General features: G+C 38.1%; 1 protein-coding gene across 43 annotated transcripts in view; it reads right to left on the reverse strand.

Annotated features, from left to right (window-relative positions):
• The window catches only part of ABI2 (abl interactor 2), a 100,313-nt gene that overhangs the window by 6,545 nt on the left and 74,897 nt on the right, over positions 1 to 18,871 (reverse strand). For 22 of the 43 annotated variants that reach the window (XR_010944304.1, XM_067740895.1, XM_067740924.1 and 19 more), the window contains 3 exons: positions 17,078 to 17,236; positions 8,677 to 8,760; positions 6,023 to 6,196 (listed from right to left, as the gene is read on the reverse strand). Coding sequence is in view for 42 of the 43 variants with exons in the window: in XM_067740895.1 (XP_067596996.1) it covers positions 6,023 to 6,196; positions 8,677 to 8,760; positions 17,078 to 17,236 (417 nt within the window). In the remaining variant the exon portion in view is untranslated. The remainder of the gene's footprint in view (positions 1 to 6,022; positions 6,197 to 8,676; positions 8,761 to 17,077; positions 17,237 to 18,871) is intronic. The other 21 variants (XM_067740920.1, XM_067740901.1, XM_067740919.1 and 18 more) reach the window with 1 other exon arrangement.

The raw sequence follows: 18,871 nt of genomic DNA on the forward strand, positions 1-18,871 counted from the left end.
TTTCTAATGCACACTACACTATTATCAAGTATCTTTTTTCAAAAATTAAAATCCAAATACATGGGAACTTAACATTAACCTATTTAAAATCTTCCACAATTTCCCTCTACTATCAGATTTTTTAAAAAGAAAAAAATCCAAAACACCTCAGCCTGGTATTCAAGGCCTCCCATCATTATTTACAACTTCCCTTCCTATACTCTTAGCTTGCCCACTCCCTCCCTACAACCCACCCAGGTCCCCCCAGCACAGGACATTACTCACCATGCCCTTTTGACTCAGAGGATTCCCTCTGACTGGATAGCCCTTCCTCTCTCTCTCCTCTGCCTGAGAAACTCATACTCATCATTCAAAGCACATCACATATACCATGTCCTCTGAGAAGCTTTCTGGACTCCCCAGACAGAATTAATGGCACTATTCATTTTCTGACAATCATTAATGGAGCATCCACTCTGATTTTTAGAGATACAAAGATGAATAAGACAAGGGACCGTCAGTCTTGTGAGGACAAAAGTGTTATCTGATAAGTTACCATACACTGTTTATGCTTCTACCAAGAAGTTATGTCATTTAGCTAGAAAAACACAAGAACAGATGGCTTGATAGAAGAAAGGGAAATAAAACAGGCACTGACAAGTCAATTTGTCACAAATAATTTAACGCTAGTAAACGTTACAGCCAAGACTCAATTCCAGGTCTGTCAGAGTACAAGCTTAAGACAATGTTAAGAAGGTAGGCTCAGGAGTTATGCCACCTAGTTCAGATCCCAGCTGTACCACTTATTACTTTACAGAACATACTTAACTTTCCTAAGCTGCTTTTTACTCAGCTGTATAATGGGTATTATAATAGTGCCAATACCTCAAAGCATCGTTATATTAAATGAGGCAATGTACACACAATACAGGGCCATGTGTAAACATTCTATATAAATGTTAGCTGCTTTTATTACCATTAATAACTATTATGATATATATGATATATATATACTCCTATAACACAAACATCTTCTGTCATATTCTGTAACATAAATTATTTTGAACCTCAATTTCCTAGTTTGCAAAATGGGGAAACTAACTGCCTTACATATGTAATAAGTCTTGCATCATGCCAGGCACATAATAAATAAAAGAAAATATCTTTTCTCTACCCAAGTTAAATAAAGATACTTACATATACAAATTATCTCCACTTGGCTAATAATCAAGGGTTATGATAAACCTATGCAGTGGTTCTCAACCTTGGAACTTTAAAAAATTCTGATGCCTGCGTCCCATGTCCACAGATTCTGATTTAATAGATCTGGAAGTGCAGACATATTAAACATTCCCTAGGTGACCCTAATATGCAGACACAGTTGAGAACGAGGTCCTAAGTCTAAGATAGCAAAATAAGACATTAGGCAACAGGCTCAACATTTATGCACTCCAACAAAAAGCAATCAGTCATAAGCTGAACACGGTTATTTCTGTTTCTCCAGAAAGAGTAAGGAGGAGGTTATTTGATTTTCATGTTTTAAAAGATTTGAGCTTAACAGAGATTAACTTTGAAAAATATCTTAGGAAACAACTCAGGCATTTTCTTTTAAGCTTTAAAGAGTTATTTGGACTGAAAATAAACTTACTTTCCTCTCTTACAAATCTCTCCAGATTTTAACATGTTCACCGAAGAGGAGATTTTTAACAAGCAAATCTCTTCATTATGCTTTTCTCTTAAGGACTCACTGAGCTGGTTTTTCAGAGCTGAAAACTGTCATCACTTTGTCCAGGACAGTGTTAAAATCAGCTAAGGAATCTGTAAAACATGTCATGGAATCTGTAAAACATGTCCATGTCCAAGGCCACTGGACATTGGTACCCTAGTGTACCTTGGGCTCTTTTTTTTTCTTTTCTTAAAGCAGCTTTATTAAGAAGTAATTTAGACAAAAAACACAATCACTTAAGTTTATATTCAGTGAGTTTTCACAAATGTATGCACCTGTATACATGACAAATGAACAACTTCTACCACAATCCTTACAATGGCCATTATCCCAAAGTTTCCTTATGCCCCCATGTAGCCACTATTGGTCCCCCCAAACCACTCATCTTCTAAATTTCATTTAGATGGAATCATAAAGTATGAGTCTTTTGTGTCTAGATTCTTTCATTAGCATAATGCTTGAGATCCATCGATATCGCTGTACGTACCAGTAGTTTATTCCTCTCCATTGCTGAACAGTATTCCATTGAATGGATGGATAGCCCACAATTAGCTTATCCATTCACCAGTTGAAAGACGTATAGGTTGCTTCCAGTCTTGGCTATTAGGAATAAAGCAGCTATGAACAATCAAGTTCAAGTCTTTGTGTGAACATACATCTTCATTCCTCGTAAATAAACATCTAAGAAGGGACTGCCAGACCACCTGGTAAGTGTATATCTAACTTCATAAGAAACTGCCAACTGTTTTCCAAAGTGGCTGAAACGTTGCATTCTTACCAGCAATGTACACTGTACCAGCTCCTGTTTCACCACAGTTTCTCTGACACTTGGTATTATCAGTGTTTTTAATTGTAGCCATTCCAGAGGGTGTGTAGTGATAAGTAGTTTGGTTCATTGCAGCTTCACTTTGCATTTCCCTGACTAATAATGTTGAGTATCTTTCCATGTGCTTATTTGCAGTTCATACATCTTTTTTGATGAAGTGTTTCCAAACTGTTTTTTTCTACAAGTTGTTTGTCGTCTCCTGAGTTATTTTGCAAATATTCTTCCCAGTCTATATGGCTTGCCTTGTCATTTTCTTAACACCATCGTTACAAAAGAAAAGTTTAATTGAATGAAATTCAATTTATCATTTTTTCTTTTAAGCTTCATGTTTTTTAATGTGTTCTCTACAAAAAGCTTCCCCTAACCCCAGAACACAGATTTTCTCCTGTATTTTTCTCTAGAAGTTTCACAGTTTTACATTCACATCCAAATACATTTCGAGTTAATTTTTGTGTATGGTGAGGTAATAAGGGTAGAAGTTCATGTTTTGCATATGGATATCCAATTGTTAACAGCACTATTTTTGAAAACACTATCCTTTCCCCATTGAATTACCTTGCACTTTCGTCAAAAAGTATGTGTGGATCTTTTTCTGGATTCTTTTTTTTTCTGGATTTTGATGTATATTTCTATATTTATACCACACTGTCCTGATTACTGTAGCTTTATACCAGAACTCTGAAATCAGGTAGTTTAAATACTCCAACATTAGTCTTGTTTTTCAAAATTGTGTTGACTAAACTAGGTCTTCTGCATTTCCATTTAACTTTTAGAATCCCCTTGTCATTTTCTGTAAGAATGACTGCTGGAATTTTTATTGAGATTGCATTCAATTTATAGATCAATTTAGGAAAAACTGTCTCTTAACAATAATGATCAAAAAACATTATTTATTTCAATTTATTTAAGGCCTTTATTAAATTTATCCCTGGGAATTCCCTGACGGTCCAGTGGTTAGGACTCTGAGCTCTCATTGCCAAGGGCCCAGGTTTGATCCCTGGTTGGGGAACTAAGATCACACAAGCCACGCACCACGGCCAAAAAAAAAAAAAATTAATCCCTAAGTTTTCATATTTTTGATGTTATTACAAAAGGTATTATTTTGTAAATTTCAATCTCTAATTGTTTGTTGCTAGTATATAAAAATGCGATTAATTTTGCAAATCAACTCTGTAGCCTACCATCTTGCTAAATTCGCTTTTTAGTTCTAGCAGCTTTTTTGTAGATTCCTTAGGATTTTCTACATACAAGATAATATCTTCTGCAAATAAAGATTATTTGATATTGTTCCACATATCTGTTGCTGTGTTTTTGGTCTTGGTTTTTTTCTCTGTGCCTCGTTTTGGATAGTTTCTAATGTCATATTGTCAAGGTTGCTGATCTTTTCTTCTAAGTGTCCCTTCAGATACTATATTTTTCAATCTCCAGAAATTCTATGTTTCTCTTTCTCTTTTTTAAGAAAATATATTCTGCTTCTCTCTCATGTGCATGTTTTCCTTTGCCTTCTTGGATATATGTGGCATTTATACTAGCTATACCCGTGTCTGGTAATTCCAACATCTTGGTCACTTCTGGGTCTGTTCCTACTAACTGGCTTTGCTTTTAGGTATGAGTTATATTTTCCTGACTTTTTACATGCCTTGTAATTTTTGACTGGATGCTGGTCACTATGAATTTTACTTTTTGGTGTACTGGATTTTGTTGACTCCTTTGCACAATGCTGGGTTTTGTCCTGGAACTCAGTTAAGTTACTTGAAATCAGCTGGATGTTTTCAAAGTTTGCATTTTAACATTTGTTAGGGCAGTTCAGGGCAATCTAGAGCTGAACCCCTAATCTAGGGCTAATTTCGCCCCACAACTGAGGGGACACACTTTTGAGGCCTCTTCTCAATGCCTTGTGTATTACAGGGTCTTTCTGTTCTTGCTCGTTCGGGAACATGAACTATTCCCAGGCCTGTAATTTCCAAGACTTTTTCTGCCTACTCCTTTCTGATTGTTCTTTCTCTAATCTCAGGTAGTTTCTTCACATACATGTACAGATCAGTACTCTGTCAAAGATTCAAGGAGACCCTTCTGCAGATATCCAGAGCTCTGTCCTTTGTCTCTGAGTAGTTTACCTGTTCTCCATGGTCTCCCAAAACTCTGTGATCTCTTATCTTCTCTACTCAGTGAGACTTCCAGGCTTATTTGGGTTCCAACTCCTTGCACTGTGGCCTGGAAACTGCCTCTAGATAGCAAAGCTAGAACAATTAAGGGCTCACCGTGTTTGAGTTCCTTCTTTCTGGGACCATAGTCCACCAATGCTTGTTATCTAATGTCTGAAAACCATTATCTTTTATATTTTTTCCTGGATTCATTCCTAATTGTTTTAGGAGGGAGGGTAAATCTGATTACTGTTGCTCTATCTTAGCCAGAAGTGGAAGTCCACTATTCGTTGATGTAAGCTCCCCAGGTGATTCTAACGTGCAGTCAGTTTTGAAACCCAGTGAGTTAGTAGCTTTAACTTTCTTAACAGAAAATTTCCTTCAAGACAGCACACATTTCTTCTGAGCTGACTAGTCCTGATGACGTTTGTAAGCCTGTGTCCCAAAAGTGTCATATGATGGTTAGCTAATATATTCAGAGAAACTTTTCACCAAAAGAAATGCCAAACACCTACTCTGCAAAGAAACTGAGAAACCATATTCTTTGGAAGAAAGTTTCATATGGAGATACTTAAACTGGAATATCTGATATAAGATGCCACAAAAGAATGCTTTAAGGACTTCCCTGGTAGTCCAGTGGTTAAGAATCCGCCTTCCAGTGCAGGGGACGCAGGTTCGATCCCTGGTTGGAGAACTAAGATCCCACATGCCACAGGGCAACTAAGCCCACGTGATCTAGAGCCCACACGCCACAACTAGAGAGCCCACATGCCGCAACTACTGAGCCTGCACGCCACAACCAGAGAGCCCGTGTGCCACAACTACTGAGCCCACATGCTCTGGAGCCTGCACGCCACAACTAAAGAGAAGCCCGCGCACCACAACAAAGAGCCCGTGTGCCTCAATGAAAGATCCTGCACACCACAACGAATATCCTGCATACCACAACTAAGACCCGATGCAGCCAACGTGAATAAATATTTTTTAAAAAATGCTTCACAGCGTGGGAGTAGGAATAACATAATTTGGAAAGATCATCCTCTTCCTGAGTCATTCCAGAGAAAAACCTCTTTTCAAAATTTCTGCCTTATAGAAACCATTCATAAAAAGCACGTTCAACGGGAACAACATATAATCGTAAATAAAAATCAGTCCCAGGATTTTACCAGTGTGACTTCAAAAATCATGAACCTTGTAAACTAAATTAATTAAAATATACAGGCTAATACAGGCCAAACTTTACTTATAAGTAAAAAATAAATAAGATTCTCTTCAGTACCAGCAAATTTCATTTCTACGTACATAGAGGTTTCTTCCCATCCTTCCAGATATCCCTCTGAAACTTACCCTTTTCCAAGTAAGACCTTGGAGCCCACGGTGGGTCCTCTTCAGCATAAGGATCACTATACTCAACCACGGCTGCCTCTTCCTCTTCGTAATCTTCTGGAGGAGGAGGTGGTGGTGGGGACTCATCAAAGACTGGTTCTTCCACAGGTGGTGGTGGAGGTGGTGCATCTGAAACTAAAAATGTATCAAGCTGATAACAAAACTACACATTATGCAAAGTTCAGTGTTTCCTATCCAAGCTTCTATGTTCATGGAGTATAAACCTAGACTTGAAAATAATAATCTTTCAAAAAATAAGTAGGCAAGAGAAGTGTTCCCACCAACTCTACTGTTCCAAATCCCCAAGCTTGACTTTCTCCTCCCTTTGGGTTAGTGCTGATGGATGCTGAATAAAGTTTAGCCAAAATGATTACTACTTTTTACTTAAAATGTTCCAATTACTCAGTTAGCACTTTATAATACATTATTTCATTTAATCTTTACCTTGGGAGGTGGTGTTTTTAATCCTCATTTATGGATGTGTAAACTGGCTTTCCAAGATTAAGTACTCCAACAGTAAGTGGAAGAGCAGGAATTTGAACTCCAATGCCTCTTATCTTAAAAGCTACACTATTATGGAATGAGATCAGTTCAACAACTTTAAAGTCTTGTTTCATTATTCATTCAAAAGCATCAACTGAAAGCCTACCATGGCCAGCTACGATGCTCAGCACTGGGAATACAGCAGTGAGCAAAAGTCATGGAGACATGGACAACCAAACTTGCATTTACAATTAAGTGCAGTAAGTGCTTTAAGTCATCATGGAAAACAGAGCAGTAGACCACATCTCTTATGTGGGTCAGGAAAGGCTTCCTGGAACCTGAAGGATGAGTAAGAGTTAATGGCCCAGGGTGGGGGTAGATATTTCATGTCAGATGTAAAGGAAAATAACAAACACAAAGCAGGAGCCCTTCAAAGAGCTGAGCAAAGTTCAGTAGAAAGAGGCATGAGGAAGCTGGACAGCACTAAGCAGAAAGGGCCTTGTAACAGTTTGAACTCTATCCAAAGAGCAATGCGAAGCCAGAGAAGGGTTTAAGAAGATAACAGAATCACAGCTGCATTACTTAGCCCGGTATAACTGGTTCCAAATAATTCCAGACTTCTTCCAAACATCAAACTTAATATAGAGTAAATATCTGCTACCACAGAGTTATCTTCAAAATAATGTACTTGAAAGTTATAAAGATCATTCCAAAAGATAGGTATATATCTTTCCAAGGTGAGTGTTTTGAAGAGGACAACATTCATTTGAATGTGTAAGTCCTGCTATGCCTGTAAAATCAGCCACGGCTCACCTCATATACAAAGTTTCTTATTTTTATACATTTTGTAGGTGAGAAAATGTATATGACTATGGAAAGAAATGAGAAAAGATCATCCTAAAAGGTAAATATTGCACAATGTGGTAAATATTGGAGGTGCTCATTGGGGTACCTTCCAAAAAGCAGAGGTAAAATAGACTATTTTCAGAAATTAGCAAACAGAGATGCAAAGGCACCTGAAAGAGACTGAGCCCTCAGGCCAATAAGACTGGACTATAACCAGTTAAAATACAAGAAAGAAATGTGTCGATACAAAAGGAGCATTTAGTCAGCTATGGAAGCACACAAAAAAGGAGGGACTCAAAGTGCCTGCTCTGTGTCAGATGCTTTACTAAGTGCTGGAGAAATAGCCAGTGAAAAACAAGCAAACATCCCTGCTCTCATAGAGCTTACATTCTAGTATTGGCAATGCCCATTTCCAAAGGAGCAGGAGTCCTAAGCAACAGAATGCAAATATTTCTATCCCACGGTTGAGGCCATCCCTGTTATGAGATGCATGCATTAGGCTACATCAGCCTCATGACATTATCTCCTTCATTAGTGTAATTCCCCTAGTTCCGACTCCACACCCGTACAGCCTTATGATTGTGACATGGTTCCTATGTAGACTGCTCACAAGAAGAGAACTCATCTATCATACAGACTGTGTTCACTGCTTTAGCAATTCCTCACTAAATACAGATACAGGCCTCCTGCTCTGTAGACATCAGTCTCCTCAGCTTCCTTAATGCTTCTCTAGGAGCAAACTCGACCTGTCAATACAATTAGTTATCTGATCCTGCATGATTCAACACCAGACCACAGGCCAGCTTAAATTCACTGCCAATCTATGAGGCCTCATGGGAGACAGACTGACAATTTGGTCCCCTGGGACCCACCATGGCATGGCCATTTTTACACCTGGAATCACAGGATTGGAAGAAGATTCTCAGGCCGGCCACAAAACCCTAAAACTCCAGTGATAGACCACTAATTGTCTGAGCAACCCAGAGAAAAGTGTGGGATATCCAGTGATTAAAGAGCACCTCCTCAATTAGATGTGATCTTTCTTTTTACATGTGCCTTATTTTATATTTATTTGTCTTATCTTCACTACGAGATTTTAAGTTGTTTGAAAGTAGAGAATTTCATCGTAATCATTTTACCATCCACACTAGCTGCTCATACAATGACTGTTCATAATATTCAAATATCTGAAGTATCAGTGAATGAATGACTATTCAGCCAATCATATATAAATGACATTTTATGCCTAGAATCTGATCTACAGCATAAAGAAGACATAAACTTACTATTTTCTTGGACTCTGGCCACAAATCCCATTAAAGGTAACTGAGGAGTTACCTGTAGGATGGAGGGAGGAGGAGCAAGAGATACTGCAAAAACAAAAAGGTGCGGAGGGTAAGGGGTAAGGGCAAGTTACATTAAACGGAAAGGGTAACACAATAAAACAAACATATAAGGAGGGAAACCGCTATGCATAAACATTTTACAAGCTATCTTAAGGATCCTCTTTTGAGGGATAACTCATTAACACACAAAACAAAGTATTAGGGAAGTTTTAAAAACTTACAACAGGAAGCATTCATCATATACAGATCTATTCTTACATACAATGGCAAATTATCTTTTCATGTCAATAGCATGTCTTCTCAAAAAAAGAATTTCTTCAGATTACCATGAATAACTTGGTTTTCTGAATTTTACCTTGAAGGTTATAAGTTTAAATGTTCATCAACACAAGGGAAAAAACCATTACATGCCAACATCCTAATTTTATACTTTTCATTACTTCATTTAACAGGCAAAATTAATTGGTTTTCAGCCACTGATTAAACAAATATTCACTGACTTCCCACTAAGGTGCAAGCACTCTGCTAAGAGACCAACATCGAAACGGTTCTCTTCGAGTCAGGTCTGTGTCTTTACAATTTCCCACAGTCCCAATTCATGCCACCTACTCCAGGTACATTTTCTCCCTGAAGCTACAGAAAAATGCCAGCCTCATTCAAGTCATTCCTCTCCCCCCAAAGCTATCTTTCCCTTTTAAACACCTGGTACAGCGCCTAGCACTAGTGAGCCTTCAACAAACGTCTGACGTAGATAAATACATAAATAAGCCAGGTACATGCCAAACAACTTCCCAAGATTAACTCTACAGTTATGGTTTCCTTCGGAATGGGTATACAGTATGGTGTGCATCTTCTTATAAAGACAGAACATCTTTATTAGCTTCAAATCACAGTGAAGACTAATAAAACTAAAAAGATGAGTAAGAGTCACTGCCCTCAAAAAGATCACATACTAGTTAGGAATGGAAGACAAAATAATAACCCTAACCCAACAACATCTGTAGCACTTCCCTGCAGGTGGTGGTGGTGATGGGTAGTGGAAGAGGCACTGGTGATGGTGTGGTGTCATGGTGGTGACGGAGAGGGCGGTCAGGGTTTGAGTAGGGGTGGGGCTACCCAGAAGTAACCTCTGAGCAGGTGCTTGAAGAAAAGGAGTTCGACAAGCAGACAGGCGTCGAGAAAGACAAGCCGAGAACCAAGTGAGGCAAAGGTTCTGAGGTATAAAATAGCATGACCAGCTCACAGAACCAGAAATATTTCCATATGGTTGGCATAAGATGCCCCAGAGAGAAAGTACAAAACCTGGAAAGATGAGCAGGTAGATATGCAATAGGTAAGAATCTTATATGTTAGGTGAAAGAGCGCTTAGTGGGAACACCTTGGACTTAAAGTCACCTAGCATCAAATCCCTGATTTGCTATTTCGCTGCTATTGGAACGGCAAGTTATTTTTTGAGCTTAATCCATAAATGTGAAATGAAAGAGGTAATGCAACCTACTTTACAGACTAACTGCAAAGATTTAAAAAAAAAAAAACCATGTATGCAGAAAGTCTAACCCAGGGCCTGACACACAAAAATCAAGGCAATAGAAGTGGAAAGAAAACGAGAGAACTTAGTACAGTGTGGACAAAAAGAGTATTTGGTATCTGAGGATTCAGGAAGCATATGAAGGAGTGAAACAGCTCAAGATGGTCTTAGATTTTTATCCTTCCTACCTATGAAGGTAGTGGTGCCATTAACCACATTAACCTTGGTGGGTGTAGTACAGGGAATGAAATGGGCTGGTGAATAGAAAAGTCAGGGAGAAATAATGAGATGTACGAAAGTAACTTAAAACATAAATATGGAAGGCAACTGGAAAGTCTGGGTTGAATCTGTGGGAAAAATCAAGAGGTACAGAGGTGGCAGTAATCAGTAAAGATAACGGTTGTGCCATGGGTAAGTGCAGGCAGAACATGTACTTATAATGGGCAGACAAGAGTTAAGCAGATAATCCTGAAGAATATCTCAGATTTAAGGGACAGAGTCACATAGCCCTAGAAATTGGTACCTTTCTTTAAAAGATACCTTGTGGTTATGTTTTTCCCTGAAGTCATACTTCTTGGTAGTAAACCCTTAAGCTGTGTGTCTGTGTCCCACTCTCAGAGGCTTGGAACAATTGCTGATATGTTCACAACACCCTGTGTTCCCAAACTTGGGGTAAGAAGACACAATGAACAGAGAAGGCGACAGAAACAAAGTAGATAAAACTGAGAGACAGCAGCAGACAAGCAACTGCACTAGAAAAGTGGAATATAAGATGATGAAATGTCCCTCTTCTGTTAGCACCCATCCCAACCTCCCCTGTAACAGAAAAGCAGGAAATTTCCCACTTCAGTCATTGTTTCTCATCAAAAAAAAAAAAAAAAAGACCTTCTAGTACTCAGCTAAAAAAGAATGGTAAGGTACTTAACTTAGAACAGGGGTTTTGTAGGTAGGTTGAGTTTATTATTTTTTTAATGAATATATATATTTTTTTCTTTTCTTGTTTTGAAAGTGAAGGTCTGAAACTCTAGTGGTTTTTTTAAGAAGCCTAACAGCAGCCCAGGTAAAAACCAGTCCCAGCTCTTCCTTAAACAGAATTACATCGTAACAAAACAAGTTAGATTTTTTTCAAAGCCAATCCAACGCATGTTAAAAAATTCAGTTCCATATGGAGTTTACAAAGGTTGCCCCAAATTCTACTTTTTTTGCCCAGGGCAAACCTTTTACATCATGGTCCAAATTAATTTAGTTACCACAGCATTTTCTTTCTGGTCATGGAGATTTCATCAGAAAACCTGTGAACCAGAAGATCCTACTTTAGACTAGATTTATCTTCCTCAGAGTCGAACTGAAAATGAACTATTTTAGGAGAATTTAAGCAGGACTGTGATGTGACGAACTGTTTGCAATAATCAGTTCTAGTCTGAGGTATCTCATGAACAGGCAAGAGCAGAAAGTAACTATCAATTTGTTTCCACGCTATTTAGCTAAGATGATTCCTCACAAGACAAAACCCTTTCCCTATAATCACCGAAACGTCTCCAAACTTAGATTCAGTAATATTACGTTCAAACTACACAATAATGAAGTTAACGTGAAGAGAAAGGCTCAAGAAGAGACTGGAGTTTATAGAGAGATCTTAAGTAGAACTATAAGGACTATAGCTTACATTCACTCAGCAACACGGAGGTATACAAACTGTAAAAGGCTCTGCAAGCAAACCAAACTTAGAGGATGAGTCTGTGCTGATGAAATATACAGACTTCCTAAGTATGACCTTCCTGGTTATTTACAAAATCCTGGAGCATCTTCTTTGAGGTTAAAATGTACAAAGAGTTTTGAAGAAAAATTAGGCTTTTTTTTTTACTGCTTTATAAATACTCTAAGAAAATTAGACAAAATAACCACTCTAAATACTATTTCTAAAACCATTCAAGATATCACCTTTAGAGGCCATACATTTGACAGCCCATTCAAGTTTAGTTGCAAATATTTTACATTCCAGTGAGGGAAATAATTTAAGCAATTTATTTTTAAGAGTGAAATATTTTCTAAACATGGATAGTAACTTAGAACAAGGAGTATTTAAAAGTGAATCTAACTAATCATACTCAGTAAGGGAAGCTTTTTTGATGGAAAAGAATAGGGTTACCAAATAATTATCACTCCTGTAGTCTCAGAAGGGTTAAAAGAATTGGGCCATTTTTCTTATTCCTTTTCAAGTGAAAAAAAAACATCGTTTGACATTATGCCGAGAAAAAGTAGCAAATTAATCCACACAGTTTAAAAACATAACTTGTGTTTAATAATCGATGTAAAGGGTCTATTTGGTTTACTTGGTCATCTGAGAATATACTTAAACTTTTCGGGTTTTTCTAGCTTTTTTGTTCTCCCTAGAGTAAACATGCACTAACAAAAGCTAAAGATGCCTAAAATGAGGACTGGAAAACAGCTTCTTGATTGCTCTCTATACTTTGCTAAAGCCCCACCACACCTGTATTCTTCTGGAGATTTATGGTGATGCTGTAAGTTAGCTATCATTTAAAGAATATGCGTTATGGCTTTTCTTTTACAATATCACCAACCCAACATTGTTTTCTCACTGTGTCTTTTTAGTTGTTTTTTAATATCATTCAGGGAAGCCTGATATCTTCCCTGTGTAAAACACCATACTCATTCAGAAATTCCTCTTTCTCATATAACTATATACACTCACACTGCTTGGAACCAACATTCCACTTTATGAATTAGATTTTTTTAGTCTTTGTTGTAAGAAAATATGAGTAGTAGGGGGCTTCCCTGGTGGCACAGTGGTTGGGAGTCTGCCTGCCAATGAGGGGGGCGCGGGTTCGGGCCCTGGTCCGGGAGGATCCCACATGCCGCGGAGCGGCTGGGCTCGTGCGCCACAGCTGCCGAGCCTGTGCTCTGGAGCCCGTGGGCCACAACTACTGGGCCTGTGCGCCTGGAGCCCATTCTCTGCAGCGAGGGGGGCCACCGCGGTCAGAGGCCCGCGCACCGCAACAGGGAGTGGCCCCCACTCCCCGCAACTAGAGAAGGACCGCGCGCGGCGGCGAAGACCCAATGCAGCCAGGGATAAATAAAATAAATAAATTTTAAAAAAAGAAAATATAAGTAGTAAAATGTAAGATATCTTTTACCAAAGGCCTTAGTACTTAAACACCATATTACTGATTCCTTACTGTTAAGGACTGAATGTTTATATCTCCCCAAAATTCATATGAAATCCTAACCTCCAATGTGATGGTATTAGAAGGTGGGGCCTTTGGGAGGTGATTAGCTCATGAGGGTGGAGCCCAAATGAATGGAATTAGTGCCCTTATAAAAGAACTCCAGAGACCGAATTAAACTTAAAAGCTTTTGCACAGCAAAGGAAACCATAAACAAAACAAAAAGACAACCTACTAAGTGGGAGAAAATATTTGCAAATGACATGACCAATAAGGAATTAATATCCAACACATATAAACAGCTCATACAACTCGACATCAAAAAAACAACCCGATTAAAAAATGGACAGAAGAACTGAAAGGACATTTTTCGAAAGAGGAAATGAAGATGGCCAACAGACACATGAAATGATGCTCAACATCACTAATCATCAGGGAAATAAAAGTCAAAACCACAATGAGATATCACCTCACACCTGTCAGAATGGCTGTCATCAAAAAGAACACAAATAACAAATGCTGGTGAGCATGTGGAGAAAAGGGGACCCTTGCACACTGTTGGTGGGGATGTATATTGGTGCAGCCACTGTGGAAAACAGTACTGAGATTTCTCAAAAAACTAAAAACAGAACCACCATATGACCCAGCAATTCCACTCATGGGTATATATCTGAAAAACCCCCCAACAATTTGAAAAGATACATGCACCCCAATGTTCACAGCAGCATTATTTACAATTGCCAAGATATGGAAACAACCTAAGTGTTCATCAACAGATGAATGGATTAAGAGGATGTACACACACACACTGTAATACTACTCAGTCATAAAAAAGAACAAAATGGATTTGCAGCAACATGGATGTACTTGGAGGGCATGATGTTAAGTGAAATAAGTCACACAGAGAAAGACAAATACTGTATGATATCACTTATATGTGGAACCTAAAAAATACAACAAACTAGTGAATATAACAAAAAAGAAGCAGGCTCACAGTATACGTATAGAGAACAAACTAGTGGTTACCAGTGAAGGGGGGGCAATATGGGGCAGGGGGGAGTAGGAGGTATAAACTATTGGGTGAAAGACAGGCTCAAGGATGCACAATATTATGCAACATGGGGAATAGAGCCAATATTTTGTAATAATTGTAAAATGGAAAGTAACCTTTAAAAATTATATTTAAAATTTTTTTAAAAGGCATTGCCAAACAAACAAACAAACCATGGAGAGTTTTCTCTCTTTTTCCACCATGTGAGGATACAACAAGACAGCAGTCTACAACCTCAGGAGGGTCCTCACCAGAACTCAGCCATGCTGGCATGCTGATCTCTGACTTTCAGCCTCCAGAACTGTGAGAAATAAATCTCTACTGTTTATAAGCTACCCAGTCTATGGTACTTTGTTATAGCAGCCCAAACTAAGACACTTACCAAACTAGGTTAATGTATGTAAATGTACATGTACAAATACATATGCATATTCTTCTTTACCACCAAGGTGCTTCATGTTTATATTGAAAGTAAAGACTGTTAAAACTTGTGATTAGCCCTATTTGTTTCAATGACACTCCTTGCTGATGACAAGATGAATGATAAACTAGTATTCCTATTTCTTTGGCTGGATTAGATTAAGAAACAATGAGAACCAAATAGGATTCATTTTATGTTCTAAATGAAGTGTTCCTTTCATTAACTTGCTTCTGAAATAATCTCATTAGAAAACAATTATTGTGCTCTTAGGACTTGGCACTACGCAGCGGGTGCTCCTTATTTTAATTCCTATGTTATAACGTCATTTCAAACTCAAACCAAATATAGTAGCAGTGCTGTTAGATTTACAGCTCACAGAAAACCTCACTGAATTTACAGTCACATGAATCCCAGCCTGTCAGCTCACTTCCTCAGAAGCACAAATCCATGTCAAGCCTCCAGCTGCAAAAAATATGCTCATAAAACACAAATCTGGGATCACTGTTAAACCAGGGAATTAGCTACTTGAGAAAGCACAACAAATTTTCTCATTTTAAATATGAAAAAACAAGGACCACTGTAAGACCAGTGGTAATAATACAAGAGACTTACATAATAATCTAATGCAAATAAAATGAAAGTGCATCTAACAGCCTTCGAATACTGGCTTACAAAGCATTAAGAGTGTTGCAAGAAGAACTTTTCAAAGAACATAATTTAGTTAAAATTTTTTTTTAGTTTAGAAAAAAGCACTCTGATTATTCAACTGAGTTGTAGCCAGCCTCTTTAAACAGTTACCAAATCCCCGGAGAAGAAAGGCAGAACTTAATTGAGAGAAGTACATGAAAACAAACTAACTAAATTGCCTCACACATTATGCTGAAGGCTCAACAATGGAATATTACTCAGCCATAAAAAGAAATGAAATTGAGCTATTTGTAATGAGGTGGATGGACCTAGAGTCTGTCATACAGAGTGAAGTAAGTCAGAAAGAGAAAGACAAAAAAAGAGGAGGATCAAATTTCTTCTGCAAGATTTCAAAGGATATAACAAGGTTTCACCAAAAGGTAGACAGATTTCAGCTCCATACAATTCAGGGCTCATCCAAGATGGAATGGGCTGTCCCCTAATATTACAGGTGATCACACATGGGCTTACTGGCCTCTTGGCAAAAATCCAGAAAAACACAGTAAGTTCACGTAACATGTCCACAGTAGTCACAGAGTATAATATCTGCTCTTACCCTCTCTGGGGAAGAAGCAAAACAAATGATTATGTTTAGTATTAAATATGTGCCAGATTAGTTCTTCTGTATGCATGATGCAGCTGAAAGGTGACTGTTATATCTGGATCAATCTGTCCAAGTCCCAGTTTTTCCATTATAGGTTTGGTAGGAGAATTGAAAAAGATAGTATAACTAACTGCCCACCATAAAGCAGCTTCAAAAATGTCATTTCCCTTTTCCTTTGCCACTTATAAACTCTGTTCATGTATGCTCAACTTTCATTATTTGCTATTCATAGAGCAAGGGTATCTGATTAAATAAGAAGGAAATACTGTTCAGCAAATATTATTTTAAAAAACAAATAATCACTAACACATTAAAAAAGATTCCGTTCAAAAAAATTAAGTTTGGGGCTTCCCTGGTGGTGCAGTGGTTGAGAGTCTACCTGCCAATGCAGGGGACACGGGTTCGAGCCCTGGTCTGGGAGGATCCCATGTGCCACGGAGCAACTAGGCCCGTGAGCCACAACTACTGAGCCTGCGCGTCTGGAGCCTGTGCTCTGCAACAAGAGAGGCCGCGACAGTGAGAGGACCGCGCACCGTGATGAAGAGTGGCCCCCGCTTGCCGCAACTAGAGAAAGCCCTCACACAGAAACGAAGACCCAACACAGCCAAAATTAAATAAATAAATAAATAAATTTAAAACTGTTAAAAAAAAATTAAGTTCTGCAACTTTATATGAAACCATGTCGATTTTTAAAAAGAGAACTGGAAAATACAGTATTAGCAACCTTGTATTCATTCTTCCACTCATTCAACAAATAGTACTAACCACCTACCATGTACTAGTCATTCGCAATTAAAGGTTTTTTTCTGTGTAATTGAAGATTTTTAATTAGATATATTCCACAGACTGCAAAAGAAAATCTAACCTGGGTTCTGGCTATAAAAAGGTCCTCCGTTCATCTGATTCTGAAGGCTTGTTTGTGAAGTTATGGAAGGAGGGCGCCTGTAGGGCAAAGAGCCCCCTATTGTTGGGGGAGTATGGCGAGTGGCAGGTCTATTCATGCTGTAGAACTGAACAGGATGACCTGGAAAAGGGACAGAACATAAATTTGTCACTAAAAGAAAATTATCTCAGACAATGAAATACTTTAGGTACAATGCCTGAATCTTAATAAGATTATTAAAAATAACAATATTTAGCTAATTTAATTGCCATCTGACAAATATTAATGCAAGGTGACAGTTATTTCTCAGTTAACAGTATATCCAAGTGCAAAAGCAGCAAAGTAGGTAAATAAAATTATGATTAGGTTTGGAAAAGCTATATCTAAATAGATTACTAATTAATATTATGATTTTATTAAATTAGTAATTTGATAGGGTTTCAAAATCATCACAATTAAAATTTATGGGGGGCTTCCCTGGTGGCACAGTGGTTAAGAATCCTCCTGCCAATGCAGGGGACAGGGGTTCAAGCCCTGGTCCAGGAAGATCCCACATACATGCCGTGGAGCAACTAAGCCCATGAGCCACAACTACTGAGCCTGTGCTCTAGAGCCCGCGAGCCACAACTACTGAGCCCACATGCCACAACTACTGAAGCCCGCATGCCTAGAGCCCGTGGCTCTGCAACAAGAGAAGCCACGACAATGAGAAGCCCATGCACTGCAACGTAGAGCAGCCCCCGCTTGCTGCAACTAGAGAAAGCCCACGCACAGCAACGAAGACCGAACACAGTCAAAAATAAAAACAAATTTGAAAAAGAAAATAATAAAATAAAATAAAATTTATTGCTCACTTCCTCCAAAAAAACACCAGCAATTAAACACTGAAAACTAAACAAGATGAGAAAAACGTTTAGAAAAGAAAAAGAAAAAATGTTTGACACACAGTTTTATTCCAAAATAATAATAATAGTAATAAATTTAAGGTAGCAAGCCAATTTGTTTAAAGGAAATAATAAAATATTTCAGCAAAAGGTCAAGTGACATAATTCCAAATCACATTTTTCAATCAAAAATATCCTTCTCTAAACTTAGATTATTTTGTCTTAAAATTAGAGTTTAACAAATTTACAATTATGAAAAAAAGCTAAGACACAAAAAGTGTTGTCAAAAATATCTAATTTTTAGTATGATCCTGAACGTGTTCATATTTATCAGCAATTTCATACATTTTGCTCTCTGAGAGCACTTCCACAACTAAGGCTAACAGAAGACACTCTTTCCTAATCCATCCAATTGCCTAGTTCAATCCAGTTCCTAAATTTTATCTTGACTCCAATTCTGCTTAAAATCATTAGCTAAGGGCCTACTGTACAGACAGACCAAGTACTAGAGCACCCATGAGAGAGCAGGCAAGAAAAGAGAAGGGGGAGGAATGGGGGAAGGGGAAGAGTGAGGGAGAGAAGAGAAGGGAAGAGAAAGGTGAGCGGAAGAAAAGGAGGAGGGGAGGGGAAAGGAGAGGAGAAAGGACAAGGGAAGAAGGGAAGGGAAGAGGCGAAAAGAGAAAAACACAACAATTTTTCTTCTTTTCCATGATTGTAAAATGGTTTTACGTGACTAAAACTGATCTTCAGGAACTGTTAAATTATCAAACTTGGATTCATATGGATACTCATATAAAGAATATTACAGAAGCACTCAAGAGCTGCTATAGGATTTACTCTTCATACATACGACAGTATCAAAACCTAAAACTCAATTCTGTTGTATAAAAAT

Source organism: Pseudorca crassidens, chromosome 6 (assembly GCF_039906515.1).
Source record: "Pseudorca crassidens isolate mPseCra1 chromosome 6, mPseCra1.hap1, whole genome shotgun sequence".
NCBI lineage: Eukaryota > Metazoa > Chordata > Mammalia > Artiodactyla > Delphinidae > Pseudorca > Pseudorca crassidens.